This window comes from Mobula hypostoma, chromosome 15, assembly GCF_963921235.1.
Source record: "Mobula hypostoma chromosome 15, sMobHyp1.1, whole genome shotgun sequence".
Lineage (NCBI taxonomy): Eukaryota > Metazoa > Chordata > Chondrichthyes > Myliobatiformes > Myliobatidae > Mobula > Mobula hypostoma.
In genome coordinates this window covers 29,651,211-29,663,873 of record NC_086111.1, presented here as the reverse complement: position 1 = coordinate 29,663,873, position 12,663 = coordinate 29,651,211, and the positions used below count along the sequence as shown (strand labels likewise).

General features: G+C 39.6%; 1 protein-coding gene across 11 annotated transcripts in view; it reads left to right on the top strand.

Moving 5' to 3' along the window:
- The window catches only part of LOC134356771 (protein bassoon-like), a 517,214-nt gene that overhangs the window by 48,375 nt on the left and 456,176 nt on the right, over positions 1 to 12,663 (top strand). For all 11 annotated transcript variants that reach the window (XM_063067881.1, XM_063067877.1, XM_063067876.1 and 8 more), the window contains one exon: positions 9,120 to 9,998. In XM_063067881.1, the coding sequence (XP_062923951.1) occupies positions 9,120 to 9,998 (879 nt within the window). The remainder of the gene's footprint in view (positions 1 to 9,119; positions 9,999 to 12,663) is intronic.

Genomic DNA, 12,663 nt, shown 5'->3' with positions numbered 1-12,663 from the left:
ACATATTTTATAAAGGTTGTAACCATTTTATTCTTCACATTTCATAATTATTCTTCACAAATCTGATTGGGAAGATTTCTAAATTAGTGTAAAATTTTACTTTTGAATGGTAGAAGTGTATTTACATAAATGTGAAATTTGTAATTGTAGGAAATGTACACAGGTGTATTAATGTTGTTTGTCTACTAAGTTTTACTACTTGCTGATAGTGCCTTATTGTCAATAGCTTTTCCTAACCTGTTAAACATATAAAATACTTCAAGCACAGGATTAATATAATGCAAATGTATTCTTTAAAACTAACACACATAAAATGCTGAAGGAACTCAGCAGGCCAGGCAGCCTCTATGGAAAAAGAGTACAGTCGATGTTTTGGGCTGAGACCCTTCAGCAGGACTGAAAAGTTGACTGTACTCTCTTTCATAGATGCTGCCTGGCCTGCTGAATTCCTCCAGCATTTTGTGTGTTACTTGGATTTCCAGCATCTGCAGGTTTTCTCTTTTTTGCCTTTAAAACAATTCCTGGTCTAAGTAAAACTAATGAGCAGTGTTATGAAAATGTACTTACACATACCATTTTAAAGTTTCCCATTCACACTTCCTTGACCTCATTTTCAAACACTTAATCTTTCTATAATTTTGTAGGCTTACGCTGTGCAATTTGAAGTTGCAAACAGCAGTCCAGTATCATTTTACACCATTAGTGAAAGTTATATTTGCATTTTATTTTGCCATTTGTCTCATAGTCACAATTGGGTGACAGGCATAAGTGGAGCACCAACACAGAGGCTTGTACAAGAAGGGCCAGACTCGCCTCCACTTCCTGAGGAGATGGAAGTCCTTTGGAGTATGCAGGCGTCTCCTTCACATGTTCTACTAGTCTGTTGTCACCAGTACAATCTTCTGTGCGGTGATGTACTGAGGCAATGGCATCAACACAGGTTTAGTAAACTGGTTAGGAAGGTTGGTTCTGTTATAGGAGTCAAAATGGACACACTAGAAGCTGTGGTGGAACAAAGGACCCTACAGAAAATCCTGGCAATTCTGGACAATGTTTCTCAGCCTTAACAAAGCAATTTTAGTAATGAACTAAGACAACTGCGCTGCTCCAAAGAGCACTATATGAGGTCATTCTTACCTTCCGCCATTAGGCTCTATAATGAGTCAATCTATAGCCAGGGAAGTGATGACCCCCTCTTGTTAGACAGAGGTAACCTAATTTTTATTCTTTCTCTCTTCTCTTCTAATATCTGTATATCTGTGCACTTGTAATGCTACTGTGACACCGTAATTTCCTTAGGGATCAGTAAAGTATCTTTCTATGTATCTAGTTATAGCACAGAAAGAGGCCTATAGGCTCACCAAGTTCAAAGTGACCAAAAAATCACCCATTTTTACACAACCTGCACTGATCCTATTTTTGCTTCCCCATTTCCCCAGCAACAAAATATACACTGTACGTGCACACACGCAAACAGGAACGTAAGATGGCCAAATAGCCTACTAGTCTGGGATGTGGAAGGATACTGGACAGCCCAGAGGAAACCCTTGTGATCACAGGGAGAACATGCAACTCCATACAGACAGAGTTAGAGGTTGTAATCAAACCCGAATTCCACACAAACATCCAGTGTCCGGTAAGATGGTGGCGCGTGCGAGCACGGAGGCCTCTCCGGCCAACCAAAGTGTTTTTTTACTTCGTAAAATTTTGGTTTTTTTCCACAATCCGAAGACAAAACTACTCCAAGAACATTGGGTAGTGCAGGGCTACTCCATCAGTGAGCTGCTTGTTGATCGGAGTAGCTTGGACTGGTGTTGGCAGCAGAGTCAGCCAACATGTTGGAGAAGCTAGTTGGGATAACCGAGAAGGTGGTCAGGATATCTGAGGAGTTGGTTTGGGTTCAGAAGAGTTGACCTGGGCAGACCGTGTTGTGGCTGCTACTCGGAAGCATCGGAGCTGGTGCAGTATAACCATGGGAGATTGTCTCGGACATTTCACTTGTGATTGCAAGACTCTGTTGGACAGCAATAATGTTGCCAAGGGTCTGTTACCCTTATCTGGTAGAGGGACAGTTGACTTGGAAGCTGTGTAGCCTCAGTTGAAGCAAGAACTAGGCCTCAAGCCTCAGGTGTGCCTGCTGCTACAGTCCAGGTGAGAGACATAGAAGTGCTACAACGTGGTTGAGCTTGGCTGGGGCCTGAACTTGCCCATTAGTGCTGCTATCCCGTGTTCAAGTGGTGGACGGACAGACAGGATTGCGTGCCTCTGTACACTGCTGGAGGAACTGTACCGTTAACTGCTGGATATTTTCGCGTAGAGTCTTGGACTATACCAGTTTTTGCTCGCTATTTTTGAATGTTTGCTTGCTACTTTGAATGTTTTGCACCTCGGCCCCAGAGGAACACTGTCTCATTCAGCTGTATCTTTGTATGGTTTGAATGATAATTAAACCTGATTTGATTTGATTTGAACTACTGTATTTGTGCCTTGATGTGGTTAAATTATAATAGTTGTTCTAAATTCTAACTTAATAAATTAGTTGATTTCATTACATTGCGTTCTTAGACCTTTCTCTTTGAATTAATGCATTTGAATTTCCACCGTGGTCCACAAACAAGCAAGTCCATATCTGAAATTATTACAAAATTTAAGCTGAAGTGCAGCCTTCTGGTCAGTATACTGATGACCAGGACATGCATGAATGACTTGGAGTCAACCGAGGCAGTGCCAACTTCTGCATTTTTCAAAAGTTCAAAGTAAGTTTCTTATTAAAGTATGTATATGTCACCAAGTACTATCCTGAAAGTAATTTTCATGCAGGCATTTGCAGTAGAGCAAAGAAATGCAATAAAATCATTGAAAAACTACACACAATCAAAGACTGACAAGCAACCAATGTGTAAAGACTAACTCAGTGTGTGTGCACCCTTAACTCCCGATGGAGTCGTCGGGGCGCTGTCATGACAAGCTTTTATGCTCATCGTATGGCATGTCTTGGGCATCTGAAACCTGGCGGAGCCCATCCCTCTCCAGGTTTTTTTTTACATGGTCGAGTCGTTAGCTCGACACTCAACCCAGGCACAGATGGAGAGCGTGCAAGGGAGCCGGCTGGATTCGTACTTGGGACCTCTCGCCCCGAAGTCCAGCGCTGATGCCACTACGCCACCAGCCAGCAAAAAAATAATAACACATAAATAATATGGAGAATGAGTTGTGGATGCTTGAGAGTGTGTTCACAGTTTGTGTTCAGTAATCAGTTTAGTGTTATGGTGAATGAAGTTATCCATTCTGATTCAGGAGCCTGATGGTTGTAGGGTAATAACTATTCCCGAACCTGGTGGGATGGGACCCAAGGCTCCTGTACCTCCTTCCTGGTGGTAGCAGAAAACAGAGATCATGGCCTGGATAGTGGGGACATTAAACCCTCTTCCCTCACCTCACTCCATCTGCTGTTTTCCTCCTCTGCCGCCATCCATAATTCACCTATTTCCACCTCCCAAATCTACCCCTTAACTTCCCAACCCATTCTCCACCTACCCATTTCCTTCACCTCTCCTGAACCTACCAATCATCCCAGGTTCACCACGCCCCTCTCCACTCAGTCCTAATGCAGGTTTTCAGACGCCCAGACAATGCTCGGCAAGACTGCTCTCAGTATTGACAATTCTTTCTCCTACCGACCACCACATCAGATGCTGCTCGATCCACTGAGTTCCTCCAGCAGATCGATTGATTTTCCAGATTCCAGCATCTGTAGTTTCTTATGTGGCAGAAAAGGAAGTTTTATTTGTCCTGCTCCTGATAGCCATACATTAAAACACACCCAAAGCAAAGGCACCATGCCTAATCTAGCACAGGTTCAGTGAGCCAATTTCCCAGCATAACATCAGAGAAAAATGTGGAATGAACATCTAATGATTAAGTTCTGACCATTCTACTTATCGAAAGAGATTCCTCAGTGATCCTGACCACAGTTTACATACTGCCAAAGGCAGATATTAAGCAAGCACTCAATATATTGAGTGTTGTGATTAGCAAATAAAAAACAGTCTGCCAAGACCCCTTTCTCGTCCTTGCCAGGGACATCAGTCAAGCTTGCTTAGAGAAATCAGTGCCCAACTATCATCAGCAAATCAACTGCAGCACCAGGGGTCACAGCTTACTGGATCACTGTTGCACTACTATCAAGAATGTCTACCATCCAATCCCTAGACTGCATTTCAAGAAATCTGATCATCTGGCTGTACTACCTGCATGCAGGCAGAAGCTTAAGAGCAAGGCACCAGAGGTAAGATGTGGTTACAGGAGGCAGAGAAGCAGCTATAGGATTGCTTCGAGTCATCAGAGGATCTGAATGTATACACTGTGGTATTTAAGGACTTCATAAAGGCACTCATGGACTAATGTGTACCTATGAAATTATTCAAAGTCTTCCCCTAGCAGAAGCCCTGCATAAACCAAGAGAGCTGCAATCTGCTAAGGGCCAGATTGGTGGTGTTCAAGTGTGGCGACCCAGGAAAGTGCAAGAGGTCCAGGAGCGACCTCTGAAAAGCCATCTCGCATGGCATTGTGGTCCTGCTGCTACACTTGTTGAAATCAGTTGAGAAGGATGTACAGTCTCTTAAAGTAAAGTAAATATATTATTATCGAAGTACATACCGTATATGTTACCATATGCAACCCTGAGATTCATTTTCTTGCAGGCATGCACAGTAAATCCAAGAAACACAATAGAATCAATGAAAGACTGCACCTAATAGAATGGACAAACAATCAATGTGCAAATGACATTAGAAAAATACAAAGGAAGATGCACCGTCAGTAATAATGCTTAGTATTGGTTTAGAGGAATATTTATTTCACTCAGATTGCTGTAAATCTTTGGCATTCTCTACTCTGGAATGTTCTGGAGGATCTGTTAGAGAGTTCAGTAAAACTGGTCAATAGATTTCTGAATATTAAGGAAAGTAAGATGTGTGGTTTTCACAGGAAAATCAAGCTGTGGTAGAAAATTGGCTACGATCTTGATGAACATGAAGCAGGCTCAATGGGCCAGGTGGCTCACTCCTCATCATCTTCACGAATTCTTATGAGCACTTCATTCAGCTTATTGTGGGTATAAATTATAAGATGTACAGAATGGTCAGATTTTTCAAAGCCTCATCAATAGTGCCTAGTTTAACCTTTCAGTTAATTGATAATATCTCTTTAGTGCAAGAAATAAGCACTTTGTGGGAAATGGGTTGTTTGTGCAATAATAAAATCTGAAAACAATTGTTCAGATGCAATGGAAATAAAATGGCAAGAGACAGAATGTAAGATTAAAAATGAGAGTTAAATAAGATGATAAAGGTACAGTGGAAGTTAACAGGATGGATTTCGATATGTTCATTGGAAAGAGCTTAATGCTCCAACTACCTTTTTTTGGTTTTCTCAGACGATATTATGCTTGAATTTGGAGAAAATTAGAAGCAATCTTTATGACTCCTCATTTAAATTTGAACAGACTTGGAGATCTTTTATTCAATATTTTCATTTAATGTAATATATACCCTTCTTGTTTTTTTCACTGTTTTTAATGGAGGTCGGGATTGAGGATGTGATTTTAAGTTTAACTCTGTTTGGTTTCAAGTTAGCCCATTGCTTTGCGTTGCTTTTAGTTAGTTGCACGGTGGGTTTTTTTTTGGGGGTTTTTTTTCTTTTTCTCCATTGATATATATATAAAATTAGTATACTATTATGTTACCTTGGTATGTTATGTTTAAATTACATTGTTTGTAGTTTTTTTTTGTATTAATATCTTCTGTAATTTTATTATATTCTAACAATGTATTAGTGTCTATATGGCTTACCTTTTTGTATACTTATTTAATAAAAAGATTTAAAAAGAAAGATATGTTAAGTGCAAATCTGTTGTTACTTTTGGCTAAATTTCATGAGTATGTAAGGGTCTTCAGTTTATGAAATATGCTATATTGATGCAAGATTCTCCTTTTAGAAAGGGTCGATTTTAATCGTAACTAAGTTTATTTTGAATTGGAAACAGTACCAACATCGTGATCGTCAATAAAATTTCTTAAGCAAAATCAGAATCTATTTGACTAATGAGTGCATTTGCTAAGTAGAAGAATTAAGGTCAAAGTGGTTGGATCAGTTTCAACTTTTGACTGATGTATTTTTAGCAATTACTTTGTATATCAGTAACTGATGAGATTCAAATAGTGTTTACAATTAAAACATTTATTCTGTTAGAAGTCAATGAATTGGCTGTAACATCATGTGAATCTTTGTTAGCTTCCTTGCTTCTGCTTCCTTGTACAGTTCTCCTCCTTCCAAACACTTGTTTGCCTGGCTGTTCCTCATATTAACTAATGCTGTCAGTTTCTCTTTCTCCAGATTGAAAGTGTGGCTATGGGCATCCACGTGTCACTTGTCTTTCAGTGGCCAGTGTGGCACAATCCTTGTTCAGGTGATCACTTTGAGCTCATGGGCTTTTTGTTGCCTGTCACTTCAATATACTATCCCTCTCCCAGTTGGATCTCTTTGTGTGTAGCCTCCTGTACTAGTACAACAAGGCTCAATGCAAGTTCAATAAATGGCACCTCACTTACCTGGGCATATTGTAACCTGCAGGGCTCAGTCAAATTTTCCAACTTTAGATTACTTGCTCTTTATTTTTGGCCAGTTTTGCCTACCTTACTGAATTTTTTTTTGATATATTCAAACTATACAATATTACACATGTAATGCCTTGGTTCACATCTTTACTGTCGTGCTGTAGGTATTTCATTTAGCAGTTCTGTGAGGGCAGTCTGTTCTGCTTTCAGCCTGTTTGGGTTATTGTTGATGATAAGGGATGTGTGCCATCCAATTCATGAATGTGTGCCATCCAACTAAGAGGTTTTATTGGTGAGGGATACTAAGGTGGTCTTAGAGGTTTTTTTGTTCGGCGGGAGATGGAGAGAGAAGACGCTGGGGAGAGCCGGTTGAAGGATATGACCCAGTGGGAGACCTGTTTGTTTGAGATGGATTGTGAGCACCGTTCGAAAGGTGGTGTGTGCTTTCACGTAGACTGAGGGCCCAGCGCGTGAGTGACAGAGAAATTCAAGATGAGCTGCAACTTGTGCACATATGACTGTTTAATTAAAATGGGCCCTTTTTGTTTTTCTTTACTAACCCTTTAATCAAGTTAAGATTCATAAACATAATTCCTTTAATCGTATACAGTTCACTGTCTGTTATTTCATGGTACTAATTTGTAACGGTAACAAATTACACAGCATCCACACAAACCGAGGTTTGGGGACGGGAGAGCCGTCTCAATCTCACGAGTTTGACGGGACCGGAGAGTGTTTTCCCTAGTCTTACGGAGCCAAGGAAACCAGGGGATTTCACAGAGATCATACAAGATTAACAAGTTGTACCGGCAAGAAGCTGAATCTTATTTTAACTGCCTAGTTTTTAATCCCTGAAAAAGAAATTCTTAGTCTGACATATTTTTGCTACTTGGTCGAACTTATTTCCTTCTTTCTCAATTCTAATGAAAGGTTTTGGACTGAAACATTAATTTTCTTTTCACAGGTTTTCAAACATGTTCTGTTTTTAGTTTTGATTTCCAACATCTTATGTGTTTTTGACTTTTGTATTTCCTTCCACGTGCTGATGCAGAATGACAATTTGTTCTCCTTAGAACATAGAACATAGAATAGTACAGCACAGTACAGGCCCTTCGGCCCACAATGTTGTGCCGACCCTCAAACCCTGCCTCCCATATAAGCCCCCACCTTAGATTCCTCCATATACCTGTCTAGTAGTCTCTTAAACTTCACTAGTGTATCTGCCTCCACCACTGACTCAGGCAGTGCATTCCACGCACCAACCACTCTCTGAGTAAAAAAACCTTCCTCTAATGTCCCCCTTGAACTTCCCACCCCTTACCTTAAAGCCATGTCCTCTTGTATTGAGCAGTGGTGCCCTGGGGAAGAGGCGCTGGCTATCCACTCTATCTATTCCTCTTATTATCTTGTACTCCTCTATTATGTCTCCTCTCATCCTCCTTCTCTCCAAAGAGTAAAGCCCTAGCTCCCTTAATCTCTGATCATAATGCATACTTTTTAAACCAGGCAGCATCCTGGTAAATCTCCTCTGCACCCTTTCCAATGCTTCCACATCCTTCCTATAGTGAGGTGACCAGAACTGGACACAATACTCCAAGTGTGGCCTAACCAGAGTTTTATAGAGCTGCATCATTACATCGCGACTCTTAAACTCTATCCCTCGACTTATGAAAGCTAACACTTTTTTAAAACTTATTCCAGCATTTGCAACCCAGTTCACTTATCTCTCAGCAACCATGGGTACACACTCAATTCTCCGGAGTCTGAAGCTTTACTCAAGTTCTGCTGTTTCCAATTCTATACTGGAGAAAAAGATCACAATCACCAAGAAAACACTTCCTCATTAATCAGATTGGTCAATAAAGTGATTGATGTTGGAGTTCTATTGGCTGTTAAACTGGCTTGCTTTACTGTTACCTAAACATCTGTAAATATAATATCTTCCCAAATTTTTCAGCTATTTAATCCAACTTTTTAAAATATGGATACTTGTCTCATTATTTTTATCATGCTTGTTAAATGACTCAGGTAACTTTGGATGACCCTATTGCATGAGACATTCTTATGATAGCTGGCTCTGAAATGTCGGGCTTGTTGACAGAAAAGATGCAAGACAAAGAACTTGTCGAAATTAATACCAAATGGCAATCATTTTGGTTTTGAAAAAGTTAGAGAATATATTCTTCAGGATATTTAGAGTGTTAAGCTATGCTTAATTTCTGATTTTTCTAGACAAATATATCTAGGCTGGTGCTGCTTTGTTGGAAATAACCTTTGGATGAAATAGTACTGCTTGTTCAAATAGAGTCCCCATTGCATTAATAGTGTAACGGGGACATCACCTCTAATCTGACCAAATTTCCTCTGACTGGAAGCTGAATAAACTGGTCCACTTTGGAGTAGTTTTGCTGTACATTTAGAGTACTAAAGTTCAAGTACTTTTTTTGTGCCACAGCCAATAATGATTCAGATGTCCTAACTGAGCTATCATTTATTTTATAGGTAGAAGAATGGTTGTGCTTAAACTGTCAGATGCAAAGAGCGTTGGGAATGGACATGACCACTGCACCTCGTTCCAAAAGTCATCAGCAATTACACTCTCCATCACACCAGCCCCAAACAGAACCACAAGCAAATGTGCAGAGGCATTCTCAGTCAGATCATGGACTCCAAAAAGGAAAGACCACTCCGGTTAAAAGAGAACTCCCTAAAACCCCATCTGCTGTGCAAACCAGACCTGAAACCAAGATGCAACCCAGTCAGAGTGAAAAGCAAGGGTCAACAACTGATCAATCTCAACCACACCTTCATGGCCAACCAAAGCCTGTTGGCCCATCAGAGTCAACCAGGCCTATGGGTCAGAGTCAGCAAACGAAGCCTTCACCTGCAGAACAAAGGAGAGCAGCAGATAGTTCACCAGCAAGAACACAAGCTGGTCCAACCAGTATATCCCAGGAGCAGGAGGGCATTACTGGTAAACTGTTTGGGTTTGGAACTTCCCTTTTAAACCAGGCTACAAACCTTATATCCACACAGCCAGAACAGACTCCACCAGGCCAGCAATCACCTGCAAAAGGGTCTGCTGCTAAACAGGCTCCAAAAATAGTTTTCAGTGATCAAAGCACCGAAATGAGTTCAAAGTTACAGGGTTCGATACCAGGGATGCAAATGAAAACTAGGAATGCTTCTTCAGTTAAACAAGTAAAACCAGAGCCAGTTGCTCAACAGAAAGAAGCCATCAAGCCCAAAGCATTGTGCCCATTATGTAAAACAGAACTGAATGTGGGATCGAATCAGCCTCCCAACTTCAACAATTGTACTGAATGCAAAGTCCAAGTGTGCAACATGTGTGGCTTTAATCCAACTCCACATCTAGTAGAGGTAAGACTTATTCAGAAAGCTATAAACACCACAGTGGGCTGTTCTTTATAATTGTAAACGGACCTAAAATGGGATATAATATTGTCAATTAGAATTTTTTTTCTAAAAATGTCTGAGATTGTTGACAACTTCTGGAGTTGGAGATGTTGATGAAAGGAATTGTGTTTCTTTTTCCCTGGATGATTTTGTGGTAAAGACTTAGAATATTGAGAGGGAAGTGATTCTGAATAGTTTAATATTTTGTTTTTTCATTTAGTTTTATTCTTCTGATAAATGATAACCTGATAACTGATGAATGATTTTGGCATTTAGTATGTCTTTTTGTACTGCACTCTGCAGTCTAGGACAACTAGAAAATGTGCCAAGTTTGTGTAAACATTTGGAAATGTATGTGATATGAAAATATTGCACATTTGTTTTAAAATTATATTTTTGTATTTGGTATAGATGTTTTTGTGCGTGTAGTGACATAATTTGCTTCTTTTCCTGAAAAATTCATTGATGTGTTTGAATATCTTTTCAAGACTGACCAACCAAGCATATTTGACTAAATCTCCAATTAAGTCACTGAATAATTGAACAACGTAGAATTGTTTATAATTGGAGTAGATTTTGGTTTAAGGCAGAACCACCACAAGATAAGAATGGCTTAGAAATGCATTCACTTTTGCTTCAGCTTTATGCTATTGAAAATCAATTTGTCCCAGAGTAAAACGTAATTTTAAAAATCAATACTGGGTTATTGCATGTTAGACTGGAAATTTATCTGGTATTCACTGAAGTGATTTGCACTTGGGGATGGGGGTACATGTTATGAATTTCCAGTGCCACACATCCTCATGCAGAGCCACATGAAATTCAATTATGTTCCAAGTCATAAGCCACTAAGGTTTTCATCATCTTGCTTGCTGTGGAGTTGTATAAATTCTAAACACATTCACAATTTCACTTGTATCTTCTGTACTTGGCACCCTGCACCTGAGGTTGATATATTATTCCAAACTCTGTTGTCAAACATAACTGAGGTTTCTGAATCTGGAAACACTACAAAGAATTTATGCATCATACTCCATCTGTTATTGCTGATAGAACTGAAACTGAAGCAAGTGCCTTTAACCTAATGAGAAAAGACCAAAGCCCTCTATCCGGCAAGGACCCATTGGCCTATTTAGACCTCTCTGAGGAGCTGTGACTATTGAAGTTTAAGGTCTAACAAAGTGGTTGATATAAAATTGGTGGCCTGAGTTTCAGCTTCCACTTGTCAGAGCTGCTCTTATAGCTGAAGTTACTGTCATATTCTGATTCATAGCCTTGAGATCATTCCAGACACTTCTGGCTGATATGTGCCATATTTCATTTGTTGTTCACAGTGATATAAATGACGCAACAAGTGCTCTATGCTTCAGGGAAATAATTTCCTCCATTGTTCCATAGTATAAATCTGTCAGGGTCAAAAACATGCATGTATTTAGTGGTTTCCCCAAATTGACACTTGTGGTTCCATTCAGAACTTAATGTTGGTGGCATGAAAATCTTGCATTTATGAACGATGCTCAGTTTGTGAGTGACTGTGAGTAGAGCTCATTATGATATTTTTCTTGCAGCCACAATACCACCAAATTTTCGGCTCTGTTTAGGTGATTTCATAGTTTTATCTGTTGGTATGGAGGCAGTGCAAACCTGATGTATGAGAAATGCCTCACAATCTCTGGAGTGAAATCACTGTTAGTGATTTATAATGACTAAATTTGATTAGTTTGAATTATATTTCTGGAACAGTGCATTTTTCTGCCACAAAGGCGTGAATTCTGTCTATTCAAGTGGTCTGCCAAACCCACACTTCAATTAACTCTAGTATGATTGTTGAGTGCATGTTAATAGTCCAACCTATGAATATTGTTCATGCCATGAAAGACCACTCCTTATTGAAAGCTCTGCATCTTTGGAAAATAGATAATGGAGTCCACCGCCAAGCTTACAATCTGTTAGTACTGTGAAGCTAACAGCGACAGTGCCAACTTCAAAGCTGAAACATGGCCTTGCCTTTTATTATCAAAATAAATGATCTAGCATCTGTGCCTCCATGATATTTTATCTCTCTATTAATACTATAGTCATAGAGCTTTCCAGCCTTTTTTGCCTCTGCATTCATGCTGAATTTTTTATGCATCTGCACTAAACCATTTGCTTGTACTAGGCCCATTTCTTTCTGTGCTCACCTATTTAAGTGAGTTCCATTCTGTCTACTTTAAAACCTCTCACCCAAATCCTCTAAAGCTCCTTTCTTTCATATTAAAACTATGCTGCCTTGTTTTTACTATGCCTACCTTGGGGGATAAACTTACTGATTATCTATCATCTCTATGCCCCTAGAAGAGGTATGCTTCTATCAGGTCACCCCTCAGCCTCTTTATCATTTAATTTAGCATAATTAAATTCCATCTGCTCCTGCTTTGCCCAACCATTGGATTTTTATCTGAACTGATGTAGCGATATCAGAGTTTGATTATCATTATGTTCTGCTCTGAAATGTATCAGTTTATCTACAACCACAGATGTTAGTGTTTCCTTTTTGATGACAGCATAAATCACCTGGAATTTTCTTTTTGTATGCTGTAAGATTTGACTATTGAAGAGGAGTTTTTCAAGAATCTTGCTCTCATCT